The sequence below is a fragment of the Mixophyes fleayi genome, chromosome 2, assembly GCF_038048845.1.
Source record: "Mixophyes fleayi isolate aMixFle1 chromosome 2, aMixFle1.hap1, whole genome shotgun sequence".
NCBI lineage: Eukaryota > Metazoa > Chordata > Amphibia > Anura > Limnodynastidae > Mixophyes > Mixophyes fleayi.
In genome coordinates, this window is record NC_134403.1 from 261819714 (window position 1) to 261842812 (window position 23099).

Sequence of the window (23099 nt, forward strand, 5' to 3'; positions counted from 1 at the left end):
TCTTGGAAACCCTTTTTAAATATTAAGCAACTGCTCTAATTCTCTAAGTTAGATGTAGTTCTTACCTTCTATAATTATTCTACGGGCTTTATGAGTGAATATTTATTGAAGGAGTATTTTAAATCACAAAGCAACTACCTAATAACCAAGTTCACTATGCATGTATTAACGAGGATTGTACCGCTTCAAGGTTTAGTGAGATTGTGCGTTCATGATAAGCTTAAATTGACCTGTAAATAAATTATTTAAAAATGTTGGCAATTATAGTTTGTGGGCAGCAATGTTTAGTGGTTAACACTTCTGCCTCACAGCACAGGGGTCATGAGTTTGATTTCTGACCATGGTCTTATATGTGCGAAGTTTGTATGTTCTCCCCGTGCTTGCATGGGATTCGTTCTCCCAGGGGGAATTCAGGGCCCCAGTACAACAAATTCATGGGGCCCCCCTTATAGTCGAGCATGCAAAAAAAATTTGTGAGGCAAAAGTTTTCGGGGGTGTAGTCATGCATTTGGGGGCGTGGCAAATGCACCATTGGGGTGTGGCTAACATAAAAATCACTAGGCTCTCAATTCGCCGGAGCATCACATGTCCAAGTACTCCTGACTTTCAGGACATCTAGCACCACAGTGTAGTATAGAAAGAATGCAGTGTGTACACAGAGAGTTCAGTCTTGGCCTGCACCTTACATTGGGCAAAACATTCACCAAAAATTGGTATTGTCCCTACTAGAATCAAAACATTTCACACACTGTGCTGCTCTCTCCTACCTGTTCTTCTCACTTTCTACACCTGTGGCTTTCTCCACCTGTGGCTTTCTTTAGTTGCAGCTTGTCCGGATCCTGGAATGTTGAAGGACCTATTTGGAAAAAAAATGGCTACATTTAGAAAATTACAGCCAGCCCCGGCGTTAAATCAATAGCATCCACGATTAATAATTAGGCCTTCCTCCAGCCCCAACATTAAAATAATAGTATTCACATTTAATAAATAAACCTATTCCCTTCCTGCAAACAGCAATACCTATTTCCCGCAATCATCACAGCTATTAAATAACTCATAGTCACATTTAATAAATAGACCTCATTCTCCCTAAACTCACCCCCATATTCAATAGCCCCCAAACCACCCCATCTTAAATTAATAGCGCCCAATAATAAGCCACCACCTACCTCCCACACACTACATTGCAACAAGCCCCCTGTGCCATCACACACACAATACTGTGCCCCTTCATCATAACTACACTGTGCCCCCTTATGCTCACACTGCGCCCTCCATGCTGCTTTCCCCCCTTCTTTTTCACTCTGTGCCTCTCCCCTTTTTTTTTTTTAATCAGTGCTTCTCTCCCCTTTTTTTTTAATCAGTGCTTCTCTCCCCTTTTTTTTTAATTAGTGTTTCTCTCCTCTTTTTTTTTTTAATTAGTGCTTCTCTCCCCTTTTTTTTTAATTAGTGCTTCTCTCCCCCTTTTTTTTAATCAGTGCTTCTCTCCCCTTTTTTTTAATCAGTGCCTCTCTCCCCTTTTTTTTTAATTAGTGCTTTTCTCCCCTTTTTTTTAATTAGTGCTTCTCTCCCCTTTTTTTTTTGAATTAGGGCTTCTCTCCCCTTTTTTTTTTTACTCTCAGCCTCTCTCCCCTGTTTTTTTACTCCCTCTTCTTTATAGCACTGTCCCTTTCTGTTTCCCTCCCCTTGCCTCTCCGTTTCTTTACTTACCTTTTGTTAGCTTCTTTCTTTTCTTCTCTTCTGTATTCTCTTCTTTCTTCTGGTCTTGTCTGGCGCTCCTCACTGACTGACTGTCGGGCATGACTTGATGATGTCACGCCCGGCAGTCAGTGTGAATGGAGCAGAGAGGAGAAGAGGGACGCGGAGCCGCGCCGCGGTCACGTGAGTATGATTCTTTCTTTTTTTTTTCGTTCCAGCTCCCCCACCAACGATGGACTGAATCCCCCACACTCCAAAAACATGATAGTAGGTTAATTAGATGCTATCAAATTGGCCCTAGTCTGTCTGTGTGTGTGTGTGTGTGTGTGTGTGTGTGTGTGTGTGTGTGTGTGTATGTGTGTGTGTATGTATGTTAGTGAATTTTGACTGTGATCTGCAGGGACTGATGTGAGTGAGTTCTCTCTGCAGCGCTGGGGAATAAGCGGCGCTCTATAAATAGATGATGATGATGACAGTATCACTCATGTCAGTAAGGGAACATCAAGGCTGCCTTTCCTTAATTTATTACAACTTTACATTATGATATTTCATTTACTTTAGTTTAGGTGTGCAAATTAATGCTCTTCCTATATAAAATATGTCTAGCTGAGCAAAACATGTCCTACTGATAGTAGAGGTCAGGGTCCTATTATCACAACTCCTCAATAGTTTAGTAATGAGACCTTTCAGAGAGATAAAAAGCTCTGTGTAATACTGTTAAATCAGGAACACCTTTATGTACTGTATTCCACTCCTTCTAGCCCATTCATATATTTAGTCCTACAAAATGAAATCTTGGCATCACTGGTTCCTAGGAAATTCATAGGCTTCATTCTACATTTTATACTTGCCATTGACAGAAATTCATCTCTGCATCTATAGTGTGTAGCATTGGTACATTATACAAAACAGTAAATGAATATAGCAATGTGTTTCTAAAATATAACAACATTTTTAAGTGTAAACAGCTGTAGATTGGATAAAGAAGCTATTCCTGCTTATGGAAATATTTCCTTTTCACAAACTCATCATAGTTTTGAATGATTTAAAGTAAGGAAAATCAAATTAAAAGGATTTAATTTGATTTCAATTTAAATTTATTTTAAATCTATTCATAACTCATATTAGAATAAACAACAAAATGTTTGTTTTACATGTTTATAATTAATTCTTTTTTATTTTTTTTTTGCAGGAGGTGACTATGAGAACTTGGGCCCTTTCACTTTTACCTTTGGTCCTAATTTTAGTCATTGAAGTGAGTAGTCAGAGGCGTAAACCTCGTCCCACAGTAGTGCGTCCAACTAAGAGACCAACCCCACCTGCGAAAGAACCTGTGGAGCCCACAGAGATACCACCTCCACTTCCACCAGGACCTCCATCAGTTTTTCCTGATTGTCCTCGTGAATGCTACTGCCCTGCAGATTTTCCTTCAACGATTTACTGTGACAGTCGCAATTTGCGCCAAGTACCAACTCTCCCTTCTCGTGCCAGGTATGTTTACCTGCAAAATAACTTCATTGTTGATCTGCCAGAGGAGGCTTTCAAGAATGCCACTGAGGTTCAGTGGATCAATCTTGACAACAACCGCATTAAGAAAGTAGAGAAAAAAATCCTGGAGAAGATGACAAATCTGACCTATTTATATATGGAGAAGAACCAACTAAAGGAGGTACCATCTTATCTGCCTCCACGGCTAGAGCAACTTCGTCTCAGCCGCAATCAGATCTCCAAAATACCTGCCGGAATTTTCACTAAAATGGACCACCTGATTTTGCTGGACTTGCATCACAACAAGCTAAGTGATGGGGTCTTTAACAAGAATACATTTAAGGGTCTGAAGAACCTTATTCAGCTGAATTTGGCTCACAATATCCTGCGGAAAATGCCTCCCACTGTGCCCGAGACTGTGAATCAGCTGTTTCTTGACAGGAATAATATAGAAGAAATTCCCCCTGACTACTTTAAAGATCTTCACAATTTATCTTTCCTAAGGCTCAACTACAACCAGTTGTCTGAAAAAGGACTTCCTAAAAACATCTTCAACATATCTAGCCTCTTGGTCCTTCAACTATCACATAACAAGTTTACTGTGGTCCCATCCATTAACCCTACGCTGGAACATCTCTACCTAAATGACAATATAATTGAAAGTGAGTAGAGCATGTGCTTGTTTTTGATTCTTATGGTATTATTAGACACATAATCATAATTATGGTTACAAAGTAATATGGGCAAATAAAATAATTGTCATAGGTGCACTTGTAGGTACATCAGTGACAACATGTGGAAATTGCTCTTCCAACAACATTTTTGTAGCTGAGCCTTTTAAGTATGTTCTAAATTGCAATACAGTATAATTAATATGACATTTCTGTGCAGTCTCTTCCTGGTGAGGTCACTTCCCGCGTCTCCTACCATAGTATTCATTTGACAACTCATTTAGTAGTTAAACGTTGCATAAGTTACAGATAAGCCACACAAGACTGCTCAGATTTGCGACTTACATGTACAGTTGGAGCAAATTATCTAATTACTTATAGTTTAGTTTGCTAGTGAAAGTACACTTGTGCAATGGAGAAAGCGTAAGGTATCAAAGCATAGCTTTCTTTGTAGATCTGCATGAAAACAGGTGCTTTACTGCATGGCTAATTCAGAAATGTAAGAGAGCTTGTGCACACTGAAAATGGTGTACATCCCTTCATCTTGGAATAGTACCAAAGTTGAGGTTGAATGTGAGTTTTTGTGGGATTTTTATGTACATATGTCATTTTGCACACATCTGAAGGAAAGTGAACCTTGTGGCTGTCAGCAGATGTTTATACTTTGGGCGAGATGTGTGTTTGGAGACATGCGTGTCTAAGTGCTCCCCCCTGTGGTAAGTTTTAAGGAAAATATAACAGAAGACAGACAGTAGTTGTCCTGATATGCTAGAAAATATGATGTTGAACACCACTATTCTGGGGCTCTACAAGAAAAAATTCAGGTGAATACACAACTATCTCTACTTTTATCCATGAGACTCCCTTGGTACAAGCTAAAATTGAAAGATTGCTCCATAAATAAACAGGTACAAGGTGTAACAAATGTGTCACTGCTAATACTCTGAGTAATCCCTATAGTACTTGGATTTTGAGATGCTATAAACCTGTGTCTTCAGTGCTTCCTGCACTATATAATCAGAGCAGGAACTGGGGAAAGAATCGCACATAGGAAGATCAGAGCAGTCTACGTCACTGCTGCTGACAGGTACCCCACCACAACCTGGCTCCAATGGCATCCGGTAACCTATGCCATGCTGAGGAGGACGATCTGCAGCCTTAGCATCTGATCCACATTGCAGTGAATTATTTCTATATAACTGCTGCTAGAACAAAATGCCACATTTTCTAATTTATCACACTAATTTTGTGGTGAATGTCATAAATGTAATTCACTTTAAATTGTGATCATACTGTAAAAAAAAATTTAAGTTGGTGGGCCTGATATAGCAATTCAGTTCCTGATTCCTGCTACCTTCCCCAGATTAGATACTGTTCGGGTTGATGAACCACACAATAGTGCTGAATTCATTCCTCCCATTGGGATAGAGACACTTACTCCACTGGGCCTTGAAAGGTTTCTGGCTCCACATTTTTGAGTATATAATATTTGTTTTCTGCATTTTTAAAATGTATACATTACTTATTTGCCCTTGTACTATACATAGCAACAGAAATCACAGACCACTCAAAACATGTAATGTCATACTGGGTAGAAGCTAGGGGACCAATATAGAAATGTATCTATAAACTTTGGAGTAGCTTGTAAGTTTGTAAACTACTATGCACGATCAAAGTTAAATAGATATTCCTGTATTTAGAGTTGCATTGTGGTTAGACATATATCGACTCTAAATATGGAACCTACACCTACTTTGCCAAGATGCAACAAATATGCCGAAACATACAAGTCAAACATAACTCTGGCCCTAAATTTGTGCACATCTTGGTGGGTCGTGGGGGGGTAGTTAACTTGTATCTTCATGCCCATACTATTAATGCACTTTCACGTGAATGACCCACTCCACTTCTCAAAACACAAGGGGCCGAGAGTGTTAGATACATACGGCTAACAATACCGGCGCCAGTAGTACACATGCATAGTGCAACAAAATTATGACATATAGTTGCACTTATGGTCATCTCTAAATCACCCCCATCGTTAGTAAGGTTGAAAAAAGACACAGGTCAAGTTCAACCTTGATAAATTGTAATTGAATTGTTGTAAACATCTACAGTGTATTTAATAGAGAATTCAACAGATTTAAAAGATGGACAACTTAGATAGGGATTTAGCACTGTATCTGAAGGTATATTCCCTATTGCAGGGATAAATAGAAGCATGTTGCTTAGACATGTATTAAACATACTTTTGCCTAATAGATTTCTGCTAATAGCCCTCAATCGTGTTGTTCAGAAAATCCTGTTGTCTAGTACAAGAAAATCCAAGGTCACAGAGGTCATAACCAGAGGAGTATGAACCCTAAAAGTTCTGTTTAATGCAAGTAATATATATTTTGGTTTAAAAGTTGCAAATTCTTGATTTTAAAATTCCTTCAGCAATTCAGTGATCAGCAGCCCAGTTGTCACATGATTTTCTGTCATTCATTTTATAATTGTGTGGATCTGGGCAGCATAGTGGCTAAGTAGTTAGCACTTCTGCCTCACAGCGCTGGGGTCATGAGTTCAATTCCCGACCATGGCCTTATATGTGTGGAGTTTGTATGTTCTCCCTGTGTTTGTTTCCTCTGGGTGCTCCGGTTTCCTCCCACACTCCAAAAACATACTGGTAGGTTAATTGGCTGCTATCAAAATTGACTCTAGTCTATGTGTGTATGTTAGGGAATTTAGACTGTAAGCTCCAATGGGGCAGGGACTGATGTAAATGAGTTCTCTGTACTGCGCTGCGTAATCAGTGGCGCTATATAAATAAATGGTGAGGATGATGATGATGATCAGCAGTCAGCAGCAAGTCACTGACAGTTAGGGTGATGTCACTTAAAGCTAGCGCTTTTCTGTTAGTGTTAATCATAGTTACCTACTCTTCCGTAATGTCCGGGAGACTCCCAAATTTTTGGCTCCTCGGGAGAGCAGGGCAGCCTCCCGTAGCCTGCCCTCTTTGTTGGTGTAGTGGGTGGAGTCGGGACCAAACACGTCATCCTGGGCCCATCCCCTGCTGTGATAGGCGAAAATTGGTAATGTTTAGCGGAGGGGCGGAGCCTAAAATGAGATTCACGTAGCCATGCCCCCATGACGGAGCCCCCTCCCAGAGAGCTTGCTGCCTAAGTTGGCAAGTTTGGTGTTAACAGAGCTTAGTTCCTCCTGAACTATCTCACTGTAGTACTGTAGTGAAGGAGACATGCTCCTTGCTGTTTAGCTAGCTTTAACAGAGCACAATCACTGCCAATACATTGAAGTAGGGACACAGCATCTTCAGGGCATAATCACTTCCTCTTGAGAGTAAAGGAAAGTCCCCCCTTCACTTCAGTGAATCCGCTTCAGCATATGAGCTATATCAGTGGTCATGGAACAGGGGTAAATTACCCCAAATGGGGTACAAATGAAATTCCTGGGGGTAATGCTGCCAGTTGGATTGTAGACCCCTTTAAATGTGAAATTGCTGTTGTACCAGAAGAGCCTTGAGGGTTGGCAGAGGCACTTCTTGAGCTTCGATGCAATAATGAAGCACGTATTGCATTTGAAAACAAAGCAGATCTGTCATATTTTTGGATGTCAACAGCTGCAAAGGCATTCAAAATTGCACATGAGGAGGCAGTCAAGAAGTTGCTGCCTTTTGCAACAACCTACCTTTGCAAACAAGGATTTTCCACTCTAACAAACATAAAACAAAAGCAGAGAAATCGATTGGACGCTGAAGACTGTATCCAAATTGCTCTGACATCAAAATGCCCCATTCATTTTTGATGCTCTCGTATCAAAAATGAAGCAACATCATTTCTCCAAAACCTCAAGTTTTGAACTTGAAGCTTTCAAAGAAATTTTGAATTCCAATAAAAATAATATATGATTTCCTTCCTTTCAAATCAAGGGGGTAACGTCGGCATATCAAAATATATTTGGGGGTAAAAGGTAAAAAAGTTCCATGACCCCTGAGCTATATGGAATCTTTTCCATTTGTAAAAGTGCTAGAGGTAAAAGTACCTGCCTTACAAAACTGTGATTAACAGACAATACAAGTACTTGGATACTGTAACTTCAAAATGAAAATTGTTTTGAATATCAGAGGGTGGGCAGACTGATTAGTGCATCAAATAATGTATAATAAAAATATTTTATAGTAAATAAAAAGTCACCCATTTCCACATTGCAATCTTTATTACTCTGCTAATATATATGGATCTTCTTATCGTCTTTCTTGAAATAATCCAACAGCAATCCATTGGTTAAAAAAGAAAAAAAATAATATTTATGTCAAACAACCTGCTCATTAGGAGCCACAAAGAGAGTGACAGCCAAGGGGCCTGTCTTTTCTCTGATTGCCTAGAGTGTGGAAAAGCCGCTCTGATTGAACACTTGTGTATAAACCCCATGCAGGGTATGGATACCCCACAAGGAGGTCCCTATGGATTAGGAGAACAATAAACATGTGAAGAAGACAATGAGGGAATGGGTAATTTTAAAACAGTGCCAGTGTAGTTATTTACTGTTACTTTACTTTTCTTTATGTGAAACTACTGGTCCCTATTAATAATCATTTCTGAAGATGCAGCCTACTCAGAATAACTAGGTACCAAAAGCAGCAGGTAATTTATTAAGCGCTCTTGATGAACATCGCAAATGTCTTGGTTTTGCACAGAAGCACCAAAATGGTTTACCCAGCACATTTCAAGGAGTACACCTATCCTGTGATCGGTCGACACTTCTGTGAACTAGTATTTGCGTATATTACACGAATCTGGACCAATTCACTGAAATTCAGTTGAATTTTGAAATTGGTTGAATCAATTCACCCATCTCATGGGGGTAAATGTATCATACTCTGGTTTGTACAAGTCGCCGGAAATCGGTGAGTTGACAGCTGAAATTTAAAGCGGCGCTGCCTTGTAAAGGCAAGTTTCCGCTTTAAATTTTATCTGTCAACTCGCCGATTTCCAGCAACTTGTACAAACCGGAGTATGATACATTTACTCCTAGATCTCTATTCGGAACAGGACTTAGTGCCAATAATACATGGGAGTCTAGAATCATATAGTTTCTAGCTACATATGGTTCCTAGGTACATGCAATGTATCCAATACTGCACACAGCATTCAAATTAAATGGTGTATGCAAAATGACAAATGACAAACTAAGAGTAGACAACCTCAGAGAGATGTAGGTATCTGCTGTTCACTACTAGGTGCATGCAAAGTGGAATCGAAGTTGGCTTGTAATAAGAGATATTAGTGCTTCCAACAGGTGAGACCTACAGTTCTGTCACTCTTTTTACTATGAGCTTGTTCTTCTCCTAACCGGCGCTATACATTTTTTAGTGACTGCAGCTTAGAAAGTGAGATATAATTAGAGATGTTCACTGACCCCTGTGTTTTGGTTTTGTTTTTGGCAAAACTGCCCTCGCGTGTTTTGGTTTGTTTCTAAGATCCTTTTTTTTTTTTGCTAAAATCATATAATTTGGCTCATTTTTTATCCCAACATTATTATTAACCTGAATAACATTAATTTCCAATCCTTTCCAGTCAATTTTTGTCAAGTGACAATAACACTGCTACCCCTGTTTCTGTGTGAGCAATGGCTCTGGATCTCCTGGGGAGGGAGGTACCTATGGAATCCAAAACCCGCAATTACTACGGTAATAGTGCGCATTATTAACGTTAGTACGGTAATTTTAACGCTGATTTTTACAGTTCCCATTCCCATAGTTTTCTATGTGCAGCCCCCTCCATATAGTTTAGCATAGGGAGCCCCCTCCCTATAGTTTAGCATAGGCAGCCCTCCTCACTATAGTTTAGCATAGGCAGCCCTCCTCACTATAGTTTAGCATAGGCAGCCCCCCTCACTATAGTTTAGCGTAGGCAGCCCCCTGCCTATAACTTAGCATAGTCAGCCCCTCTTCCCTATAGTTTAGTATATTAACCCCCCTTCCCTATAGTTTAATATAGGCAGCCTCCCTTATAGTTTAGTATAGGCAGCCACCCTATAGTTTAGTATAGTCAGCCCTCCCTATGGTTTAGTATAGCCCTCCCTCCCTCTAGTTTAGTATAGGCAGCTCCGCCTATAGTTTAGTATATCCTCCCTCCTTCCCTATAGTTTAGTATAGGTAGCTCCCCCTATAGTGTAGTCAGCCCCCCTGTCGATAAGTATAGCTCCCCCACAGTTACAGTCACCTGGCTGTCCTGAATTGACGACCCATGGATCTGCCGATGTATTCCACTAGTAGAGAACGACAACTCAAAAATCAGACACCCTGCAGCTTCCAGCCATCAAATCCCAGAATGAATCTCACCTCCCTCCAGGAGTGGCTCCTTATATCTAGGGTCAAATTTCCACAGTGTTTTCCCCTCCCTGGGCAAACCCCTGGGTCTCTCCCTCTTCAACATTGGTGGGTGATGGATCAGGGGGTTGGATGGGGGAATGGAGATGAGCTGTGCTTCATTAGAAGCTCCCCTGCTAGGTAGAAAGTCAAAATTTCTGGACTAGTCCTTTGGAGGACAATGGATACTAATTGGCCTTCCTCAACTTCAGATATCAACCAGCCCCTCCTGAAATTAACCCCTTCCTGATGTCACAGGGTCCCCTGCTGTTTCTTTATTCTTGTAGCAAAGGGAGGGGGAGAATGAATGTAGCTATAGCCCCCTCACCTATATCCTGGAATCTCATCCTTACCCATAACCCACCTGGCTTCACTTTAAGAACAATGAATAACAGCTTCACTGCAGTATCAACAATATACAATAACCAATATACATATTTACAATGAGCTACAATGTCCCCTTATCCACATATAATTAGACACTGCAGTTGCATTCTGATGAGCTAGGGTACAAAACCAGGGCAATAAATAGTACATGTCATAATCCACATTTTGTGAGAAACAAGGGACAGGCTGGTTAAGGTGTTATCAAACTCGATTCGTCACAGGCTCCTTCCCTCCATATAGTGTAGTATAGACAGACCCCCCTATAATTTATAATATACATGTCTTTAGTCATCTAGCGATTTCTGAATTTTATAGAAGTTCCTTATATTGCACAATATCCAACATATTGTAAAATGGTAGACACATGTATGAATTTTATTCCCAACTGATCATGGCACAATTACCTTTCATATGCATATTATGAATACCAATTGGCGTAGGAAGGACAAAATCTACAGAGACACCTATGACTTTTAGCACAAGAGATTATTAATAGTATAACTCTCCCTTTCTCTCCCAGTCAGCCCCCAGTGCTCTTCCATGGTGAGAACAATTACCAGTATCAGAGACTGGTGTGCATAAAGTATATCACATCTGTCACGCATTTCAAACTTTAACTTTGTACAGTTTAGGAACAACAAGGAACAGCAAGTTTCCATACAAAAACACAGCTTAGTATAGGTCACACCCCAAATGCATTTCATCATTTGCCTGGGATGGCCAAGGGTACAGTGAGCATATATAAGTACTTCCTATGTAAAACAGGTATAATGCAATTGGCTACTCATAATTAAAATATTTAATAAATCAAAAATTTTTAGAGTGGTATTTGGATTACATGTTTACATCATTATCAATATTCATTAATAAAGTGAAAAAGGGAAGAATAAAAAAAGTAAACAGACTTGATAGTTCATTTATACTTAACTTGGCTCCATATGGACTCAGTGTACAAGTATCAACAGGTAGACCTTATAAAAGATGAACCACATTACAGGTGTAATAGAAGTAAAGCAACAGTTGTAAAAACCACTTCAGCAAAAAAGGATTATTCCAGATTATCATAAAAATACTGACAAAACCCACAAGGCACTAAAAGATAAAATAATACACTGAATGTAAGTGTGATGACTTCCCTGGACAAAGAGCAATTATATTGGCGCTATACAAGTCAACCTAATGCTATGCAGTAAAAGGGTATTTACTTTGACTGAAAGCTTAACTAAAAGCCACACAATGCTATCATTTGCAGACTATACAGTTGTACTTGAAACTGATTTTTCTCCTTGTGTTATATGTTCTATTTATAATTTTAAACAGTGTATATAGAACATGGGAACATGTTTACTTTTTAATGTTTATAGGTGTGTTCTTGCTGCCAAACTTATTCACAAGTCACATGTTTGTTATTCTGCATACATTCTCCGAAACATTAAAATAGCTTCTAAAATATCAACAATCTTGAATCGTAAAATTCAATCATCACATGCACAGAAATTATAAACAGGTTTCTTCTGTGTACACAGCCACACACATTTAGACTTCCTGTCTCTAATTCAAAGTTGTGTGCAGAGGGTGTTTTAAGTATGCCCTGACACTATTTTCAGGCACGTTACTCTTTTCCTAACCTTTTTTCTTCTTCAGAAACTGATGTAGTGCTAAAGAGAGTTCCTAATGTGCTCTCTGCTTTAACTGTAAATACATAGCATCTCAAAACACTGTATGTGCGGTCCAGTATTCTGAAGTGCCAAATTTTAACTTGCTCAGAGGCAGGGGCGGCATTCTGAATTTGCACTACAAGTGCTTGGGGTGTCAGATATTCCCCTCTTTGAAAAAAGCAATTTTCTGGTGCTGAAATGATTATATATCAGCACTATATATTTCTGAATTTGTACTACAAGTGTTTGGGGTGTCAGATATTCCCCTCTTTGAAAAAAGCTATTTTCTGGTGTTGAAATTATTATATACCAGTACTATATATTTCTGAATTTGCACTACAAGTGTTTTGGGTGTCATTAAAATGCATTCACAGCAGTCCACATATGAGCAGGATCAGCAAGCAGCTGCTGTCACCAGTCCTGATGGTAGTTTTCCCTGTATGTCATCTGGTAAAGCCTATGTAAAAGGACATAGTCTTTTGAAGTCAGGGAAAAAAATCACACCAAAAAACACCTTTTACCATGTTGAAGAGAAAAAGAGCTGTAATAGAGGAAAAGTTAACTGGCGATAAAAAAAAAATTGCCAATATGCCATTCTACACACGCAGTGACAAAGAAATAATGAGGCCTTCGCCTTTCTCTATTAGTGCGAGATCTAAAAATGTTACTGAAGATTCTTCTTGTAAGGTCACTCGTGACCAAGCAAGACCAAGTAATTCGGAGTGCAAAAGTGGTGCACAACTACTGTTACGTGTGAAAGCCGAGCTGCAAGAAAACAGTAAGGCATTAGAGGAAAAGGTATCAGAAATGACACCAATCCCTGAGGAGAGTCCATCCAGGAGTGGTATGTGTAATCGTGACCATTCTGATAGTGTACCCATAAAGAAGTATTTCTGCTGATGTGTGCCTGAACAGCCCGAGTGTAACCGGTGACACACCATTTGAGGATGTCACATTGGAATTGGAAGAGGATGAGGGGGATATTTGTGTAGCCGACGAGGGCGCTAATGAGGATGTTGATGAAGATGAGGTTGTTTGTGTAAGTCCTTCACCAGTGGAAGCAGTTCTGGCACGTGGCAAGAAGAAGGCCATTGTTATGCCTGGGCATAAGACCAAAATAGCTACTTCTTATGTGTGGAATTATTTCTACCCAAATCCTGACAACAGTTGTATGGCCATTTATAGTGTATATAAAGCCACAGTCAGTCGAGGGAGGGACCTTAACCATCTTGGAACCTCATCCATGTTACGCCATTTGACGAGAGTTCATGGCAAGGTGTTGGGAAAAGCTGAAAGTTATGGCAAAAAAATAAAAACAAGCAGTTCATCATCAGCTAGGACCCTTCTCTCACCTACATTCCGACACCTGCAATCTACACCCACAACACCGTCTTCATCAATATCCTCAGTAGTGATCGGAGTTAGCCCTGCATCCAACTTGGTAAAGCTCGATGACTCCTGCACTATAATTGACTCCTCTGAAGAATTCTTGAGCGTTAGTCCCACTGCTGCTGCTGTTGCTGCTGCTGGGGGTGAATCTTCCTCCCATAAGCAGCCCAAGGAGAAAAGCACTAGTACTTTACACCAATTAACTGTGAAACAATCTTTTGCTAGAGGAAGCAAGTATGACAGCAGTCACCCAGTCGCAAAGCGGATCACAGACGCCATGGCGACTATGCTAGGGTTAGATCTGCGTCCAATATCCACAATAAACGCAGCTGGTTTTTCACAGTTAATTGATGTTTTGTGTCCCCATTACAAAATTCCATCGCGACACCTTTTTTCACGAAAAGCTATTCCGCAACTGTACAAAAACGTTCGTAAAAATGTACTAATTGGGCTGAAAAATGCCATTCTACCCACTGTACACTTAACCCCAGATATATGGACAAGTGGAAGTGGGCAAACCAAAGACTATATTACTGTGACAGCCCACTGGGTTGGTCATTCACCTTCACAAGCAGGAACAGCAGCAGCATGTACACCACTACGTAACATTTGTCACAGGCAGGCTACTCTTTGTATCACCTGCTTCACTAACAGACATACAGCTGATAATTTGTTACGAAAACTAAGGGATGTCATTGATACATGGCTAATGCCACTTGGACTCTCCCCAGGATATGTTATTTCTGATAACACCAACAATATTGTGCGAGCATTACAGCTGGGTGAATTCCATCACATTCCCTGTTTTGCTCACACAATAAACTTGGTGGTGCAGAGTTTCTTGAGAAATAACCGTGAGGTGCAGGAGATGCTTTCGGTGGCCCGTAAAATTTTGGGACGTTTCCGACATTCTGCCACAGCATGTAGGAGATTGCAGCAGCTCCAAGAACAATTTAACTTGCCCTGCCACCAACTTAAGCAAGATGTGAACAAGGTGCAATTCCACCCTGTTCATGCTTCAGGGGATGGAGGAACAGCGCAAAGCCATACAAGCGTATTGCACAAGCCATGACATTGGGAAAGGAGGGGGTATGTATTTTACTGTTGCACAGTGGGGAATCCTTTCTGTGCTGTGCAAGGTGCTGAAACCATTTGAAGTTGTGACGTGTGAAGTGAGTTCATACTCTGCTAGCTTGAGCCAAGTCATTCCCTTAATTCGACTATTGGAAAAGCAGCTTGACAAACTGAAGGAGGAGATGAAAGAAAGCAATTCCGCAAAGTATGTTGGCCTTGTAGATCAAGTACTTAATTTGCTTCGCAATGATCCAAGAGTTATTAAAATCTTGAAGTCGGATCACTAGGTTTTGGCGACTGTGCTTGATCCTAGGTTTAAGATCTACATTGATTCTTTCCTTCAAAATGACCGAGATGTTAACATTTGCAAGTTGTCCGCTGAACTGGGCAAAGGATGGTGGAGGATTATTTTCAAGAGTTAATTGGTATGGAAATGTCAGACAGTCCCTTTCCGTACTGGGAAGAAAAACAAGCCATTTGGAAACCCATGTACAAACTTGCTTTGCAATACCTAAGCTGCCCACCCTCCAGTGTGTACTCACAAAGAGTATTCAGCACAGCCGGGAACCTTGTCAGTGATCGACGTAGGAGGTTACTTCCAAAAAATGTGGAAAAGATGATATTCATCAAAATGAACTACCTCTTCCACGAGGAAGGCCTTTACCAGCAAATACATCCAAGTACTGACACTTCTCTAATGGCGGATTCCAGTGGAGATGAATTAATAGTCTGTGATGATGATGTACACACTGATGAGGGTGAGGATGATGCTCAAGATGATGACGACAACATCTTTTTGAAACTTTTACTATAAGTGTAGGGTGTAATCTACCCCCAAAGAGAAAAGGCACTTGGGGCATTTCAATTTATTGTACAGTCTTTGCAGGCTGATTTTTTTTCTATTTCACTATTAGTGTATGGGAATAGTATACACCCAAACACAAAAGCTGCTTTGGGCATTTCTATTTATCGTACAGTCTTTGCAGGCTGCTTTTTTTTCTATTTCACTATAAGTGTAGGGTGTAATATACAGTTAGACACCCAATTGCCTTTTTGCTATGAATTTCAATAGCTCTTTTTAGTGCGTTTTCTGGCACCCTGGATTGGTGTGTGTCTGATAAAAGCACACATCCTGGGGGGTGAGCGCTTGTTGACATTTATTAGCTGTAGAGTTACCTCACTTATCCAAGAAACAGGTGGAGCGATCGATCGTTGCCATGTTTTTTCCTGTAGAATTACCTCACTTATCCAAGAAACACGTGAAGCGCTCGTTGCAATGTTTCCTAGATGTGGTAGGAACTGCAGTGTGTTTGAGGCATTGCTCTGTCGCTTACCATCCATACAGATTGCTGCACTATTTGGCTGAAAGTGTATGAAAAGCATATTGTGACCTGTGAGATGGTCAAAATTGAATGGAAATGACTGGAAATTAGTGTTAGTGAGGTTAATAATAATGTAAGTACAAAATAATATTTAAATTATGTGATTTTTGCCCGAAAAATGCAATTTTGTAAAAAATAGCAAAACAAAACCAAAAACAAAACACGAGGGTAATCCAGATCCAAAATCAAAACACGGGGGTCAGTGAGCATCTCTAATAGTAAGTTACTTTAAGTTGTCTCCACACTCACGACCAGCAGTGTAGGCAGATCTCTATAGAGTGTGCAGGCTCTTTTCAGCTGATGGTTATGACAGATAAAGAACACATATCTGAAGGTAAATGGTGTATACATAAATCTGCATACTCATCAGGACTTTCAGTCGTTAGTAAAATCGTTACAGAAATCGCTCAGCTTAACGCTACTAGATTAAATTTAACTTACATTCAGTAGTGAAAGTGTGCACGAGAGATCTATAATCATCATCAGCTATATATATATAGCGCCACTAATTCCGCAGTGCTGTACAGAGAGCTCACTCACATTATTCCCTGCCCTAGACCTAGAAAGACTAAGGTCAATTTTAATAACAGCCAATTAACTTACAAGTATGCTTTTGGAGTGTGGGAGGGAACCCACGCAAACAAGGGGACAGATAAGGCCATGGGAATCGAACTCATGACCCCAGTGCTTGAAGGCAGAAGTGTTAACCACTAAGCCACCAACTCACAGTAAACTCCCACAGTTCAAAATACTTTAGTCTTTGTGTGAAACATTCACACTCATGCACAGATAGTCACACAGAATGGAGTCACCTCAAAATTTTCCAAATTGTACCAGTACCCCAACACTTGTCCTCCCAACTACAGTCTTTTCCCAACATACTTTCCTTAAGAACTTATGCACACTGGCACATTATACCCATGTATGATGAGCACATCATTACAGTAAAAAAATGCAGACCTTTGATCCTGAAACCTGTAGCATTGTCTGATCTAATATAAAGAACACATAAGTGGCATCGCTATACTCACGATAACTAGCTGATTACATTTTCTGAAAAATATTTTGAGTAGCACTAATTGGGTTGCATACAAGTAATTTCCTATTTTCACCATACTTGCCTCTTCTCTTCCAGAATGTCCGGGAGACTCCCGAATTCGGGGTATGTCTCCCGGACTCCTGGGAGAGCAGGCATGTCTCCCGCATCTTGTCCCCGACCAGTCTCAATGACGCGATTCATGCCCGTCCCCTTCTGCCCTTCCACCATACCCCTCTACAGGGAACTTACAGGGGGAGATCCCTCATAGTAGGCAAGTATGATGTTCACCCATTTTCCCTATATAATAACCATAATATAGAATAAAATATATTTTCCACTCTTCTAATAAAAGAAAGTTATATCAGTTACAAATATATATACTTTGGCAAAGTGTGTAAATTTGCCTGTGCAGCCATGAAGTGGTTAAACAGAAATACTGTAAACCTGTTTCTAGAATGTCCTTCTAGCTGTGGCAGCCCTCTCACTCATTAAAGGTTTACTTTTATTATTCTGCTGAACTGACATTGTAATCAATCACACAGTAGTGGGGAGTCTAATAGTGAGTTATGTGAGTTTTCTCATCTGACTGGTGAGGAAAATGAAATGCTGTAAGAACTGCTCATGAATTGAATATGCATGAAATAGCTAATATCTTATCTGTTGAAGCATCCAATATTGACCAATCAATTCCACAAGTTGCCTGTTCAAGGTCTGATTCTCCACCCACTGAAACATATGGTTTTGAGTCTAAATCAATAATCTTGCCAGCAAACTCCAAAGGTCAATACATTTACCTTTTCATAAATTACAGAATTTTCACTCATCATATTAGAATCAATATTTGTTTTCTTCCATTCTTTCTGTTCCAGAGAACTTACCAATAATCCAGCACTAATTACAAAAAGTGCTGATAAAGAAGTTGTTTTATTAAATGGTCTACTTGCAAGAGTGTTTATGCTTCTGTCCGAAACAAATGTTTAAAATTATTTACACTCATTTTCACTGTTACGCTTAATAAAACATTTTGTTAAAGAAACTTTGGAACATTTTATTATATTTCTGACAGAGTCTCTATAAGCCACTTTACTTTTTTATTGTTTGCCATACATTCACAAGAGTTTGGTCTATCTTTGTAGCTAACCCATTATTATAAGTATTAATTGCATTAACATTAATTTACAAAATACACACATTGGGCCTGATTCATTAAGGGATGTAAACAGCGATTTTGTTTGTATAATCCGCACAATTATTCTGTGCTTGCCCAAAATCAGACCATACGCCACAGAAAGCAGCAGGATTCGATTCACTTTTGAGAGAAAAGGACACTTACGACAACCAGGGAGGGAGCTGTCGGGGGAATGGGCGTATGACCTAGTCAATGTAAAGTAAGAGCGTGCCAAGATCACAGGTTCAGATTCAAGCGTTAGGTATCTCCAAGGTACATGATTTTAATCCGTATCTCTTGCTCAAGCTACATGTCTAGTCTAAGTGCCGATTGCTAGTGATGACTGCTGAGTATGTGTGCTAGAAATCACAAATCAAAATATTCTCCCTCCCGCCCTCATAGAGCTACCTTTGACATGCGCCTTATCTCATCACTGGTAACCACCTCTCCTGCCTACAAGATTTCTCCCATGGAATTCCCTACTACGCCCAATCAGACTTTCACACAGCCTTCAAATCTTTAGTTGTCTGAAAACCCATCTCTTTTTTAGAGCTTACCTTATCCCTGATGATACTACTCACTCTAATGCACTCTCACAAATGTCCCAATCTCCACTCCGAGCCACACATGCCCCTCGTGTTTCAGCTGTGCCCTCTTCCACTTGTAAGCTTTCTAATGAGCATAGTTCTTCATACCCATCGTTTTCATGTCTGCATTTATTTTGTCAACCTTTTATGTATTTTCTGTTTTCCCTACAGCACAGCACTGCAGAGCACTGTAGTGCCTTACAAATATATTACAATAATAATAACAATAATAGGAGTAGTGACTGTCAACTATTCCAATTGTTGTCCCTATTCTGGTGGGTCATTGTGCCCCAAACATACTGTAAATGTTTGGATTTTTGGAGATCCCAACGCTACAGGTTTCCCTGTTATAGTGTGACAAAACCAGGCTGCCTTTGCCTGGTGCTGGCTGCAGCTTTTGCGATAACGCAACAATGTGACAGACCGCCATATATTGAAAAAAAAATTGTTTTGGTTGTGAACAATTGTTTGACTGCTGGAATGAAACCTCGCGACAATGCGACATAATGACAACGCGACAAAGCAAGAAATATTTCTAAATTGCATTTTTGGTCTATTTACCAAATAATTTGCTAATATATAAAACACTGATAAACCCGGCTTGTATACATTAAAAACCAGTCATCAAAGTTGATGATGCTGATTGGTATATCTAGAATGTGCGGGCATCATGATACTCTTATAGCATTGATGCGCTTTAAATGTATTTTAATGCATCTACATTCTCACATGCTATCCTAAGCTGCACGTATCTCAAGACACATACAACTCAACATAACCACAAAAGAGAACAGTTTTTGCACCTGCTTTTATGTGTACGCTTGCACTGAACTCTACATGACCTCCATGTGGTTTGTTATGGGTGAGTATTGGCACAGGATTTGTACCAGCAGGAACAACTGCATATTTTTGATACAGGGGATTCCAGATCTGCCTCTTGCCAAAATATTTATACTGTAAAAATACTACATATATTATATATCATACTTGCTATTATGAGGAGGGGCTCCGAGAATCACGTAATTTGGCCCTGCCCCCTAAACGACATCACACTTTTATAAAGCCTATTACAGCACGGAGCAGGCCATTATGACGAGTGACTTATGTCCTAAGCCCTGCCCCCTCGCTACTTAAGTAATAAGGGGACAAGGAACAGGGAGGTTTCCCTTCTCTCCAAGGACATCCCGGGAGAGTAGGCAACTATTGTATATATAGGCACACTTCTTGCTCGAAAAAAAACCCCTCAAATAACACTGCCCTGTCAGTGCTTGTACAGTGATATAAATGGTAGAGCAACCGTCTTTATGCTTCAAGGCCCTATTTATCAATTTAAGCTTATTTTCCTGGTTATTTATTGATTACAAGTAGGGTCACCCGGCGTTTACACGGGTCCGATTTGTATTGTGTAGCAGTTTTTATATATTAGCATATTGTCTGGTAAATAGACCAAAAATGCAATTTAGAAAATTAGTATTGTTGTATTGTTTTATTGTCGTTATGTTGTGTTGACACGAGGTTACCTTCCAGCAGTTAAACAATTGACTACAACAAAAAAATGACGTTTTCAATATTTGTCACTCTGTGACTTTGTCGCATTGCAGCTATGTAGTCTAATAGCTTACTTTTTTGATACTCAATAACTATGTAAGATTTGGCAACTTTACTTTGAGAGTGTCAGGCGCCGCCTCCGCACCTCACATAGGTGCTGGAGACAGTCGCTTTCTGTGTGCCTCTCCCATCCTGTTGCCTAGCAACGGGACGTTCTTCCGCCCACCTGACCCCGCGGCGTGCGCATGTGCAGTACGCCGCCACCGTTGCCCTAGCAACGGGACGCCAGCTATCGATCAGCTGTGTCTGATCGCTGGAAACCCTCTCTCTCCACTACTTCCGTTCCCAGGGTATTTAAACCTCACTCTGGCACCATTAGGGTGCCAGAGTATTGGTTCTCACCTCTCTAGCTTCCCTGTGTTCTTTTATTGACTACTGACTTCTGAAACTTGGCTTGTCTTGACTCCTCTTCTGGATTACCCTCTGTACCTTGCTGCCCGTACTGGATTTTGACCCTTGGACCGTTCCTGACTATTCTCTCGCCTATCTCTGTGGTACTGCGCTTCCTTGGTTCCGATCCGGTCTGTCTAACTACGCTTTTCTCGCTGCACTAGTGACTATCTGGGAGAACCACAACCTGCGCACCTCAGGCAGCGAGGTCCATACCTCTTTGCGGGGGTCCCTGGTGTACACCGGGGGTGCGTTAGACTCCGCGCCTCCCAGTTTAGTAGCACCAACACCAGTCAGTGGTAATTCCTGTGAAATACGTGACAGAGAGCTGTGGAAGATTTTCTTCAACAAACAAACAAACTTGTTATCTACTATATAAATGCCTAGTGGCATGTGTGGAAAAAAAAAACCAAGCTGCAGCGCCACCTGTTGGGCAGAGTTATACACTGACCCATATATTTCTTGAAGGAGAAGTGACAGTTGGGAGTGGTTGGTGGTTGCCGGGGGTTACAGTGGGGAGTTTTTAACACCTTAAGTAGCTTGATGAAGGATGTGGCGATGAAGATGAAGGATGAGGTGATGGAGAAAAATGATGAGGTGGTGACATGTGGACAAAACCACGTTAAAAAAGGGCGCTTGCGTCGGGAAGTAACGCTCCTCCCCTGAGGAGGCCTGGGCTAGGCCCAAATGCATGAAAAGAACCTTTTTAACACCTTAAGTAGCTTGATTTGACTAGAATGCATGAGTATCATGCACGGGTTAACTTGTATATGTATATATATATATATATATATATATATATATATATATATATACATAAGAAATATTATCACTGCTCTTGAATTTTAGTTTTTGGAAAAATGGCTGTCCTGTGCAGAAGTGTCCACCTTTTAAGCATGTGTCTCAGTAGCTAGCACAGAACAACTGTATGCATGGAAGAGTAACTTAATTATTTATTTTAAAATAATAGATGAAATTTTAAAATAAAACAAAAACTATAGTTAAATTTGTGTTTTTTTGGTTAGTTTGTTAGTATATTGCTACCAGTTGTTATTTTAATTTATGATCATATATGTTACGTGCGGTCTGATGTGAACTCATTCAAAACAAAGTGCAAATAATCCTAAAACATAAGTCAGCATGTCTTAACGCTTACGGAAAGTATGCAATGTTTAAACAGAGTATGTCTACCCTTATACAAATCATAACGTATCTTAAGAAACATTTGGATTTGAATACTAGCAGAACTACGCAAAAGTTGCCTACTCTTTATAAGCACGAAAATAACGTGCAGTTTGTGTGCTGAATTAGGCCCTCTATGTTCCATAGAACCAAAAATTTACATTGAACAGCAAACACCTGTCAAATCCATATAAGTAGAAATAAGAGAGCAGATAATATTTATAATATTTATGATCTTCCTCACAAATCCTGGGAGAAAGGCCAAGATACAAATGATTTGGGGATTAGGCAATAGATATAAACTGTGTATCCAAGGAGAAATAAACCCTAAGACATGAGATTATGGGAAATGACCTCTGGATTCCATCTGTCAAAGCAGGTGTAATTTTACTTCCGACTGTCTTGTGAACTAAAATATATGACTGCTGCTGGCATATGTATGACTGCTCTCTGGAGACACATATACAGTCATCACATCCAGCACTGATAGAATTAATTCTCTGTGTAGCAGACATGGCTATGCACACTGACAAAGTCTGTTCTAGCTCTTTTATCACTGGTTTCTCCAAGCTAGTGTACTTATATCCTAGGACTCTGTGGGTTGGAATGTGGAAAATGTCTCTTGCACATGCAAGGTTAAAATTTAAGGTTGGCTGTCAGTTATTACATGGGTAGCATACCGTTCACATCATAAATGGGTACAAGACCATGTCCCAAAAGTCCTCTCCCTAATTGGACATCTCCAGCACATGCGTAGTATTTGCAAATAAATAATGGACAGCATCACAGTGATACACAGGAGCTGACACTCCAAACTTTGTGTTACGAGCCGCCGCGGCTCGCTTCCTGGTTCCTCTAGCGTCCCGGCCGTCACCTTGACGACCGGGACGTCACTTCCGCCCTATGCTATGGCAACGGTCAGACGCTCCTTCAGCGCGGCGTCCCGGCGGTATAGAGAGCCGGGCGCGCACGCGCATTTTGTAAATTACGATTGAATTCAGCCTGTGG

General features: G+C 40.3%; 1 protein-coding gene across 3 annotated transcripts in view; it reads left to right on the top strand.

The window, feature by feature from the left end:
* Positions 1-23099, top strand: part of PRELP (proline and arginine rich end leucine rich repeat protein) — a 64499-nt gene that overhangs the window by 22391 nt on the left and 19009 nt on the right. For all 3 annotated transcript variants that reach the window (XM_075196042.1, XM_075196041.1, XM_075196040.1), the window contains one exon: positions 2891-3848. In XM_075196042.1, the coding sequence (XP_075052143.1) occupies positions 2900-3848 (949 nt within the window). In that variant the 5' untranslated portion in view covers positions 2891-2899. The remainder of the gene's footprint in view (positions 1-2890; positions 3849-23099) is intronic.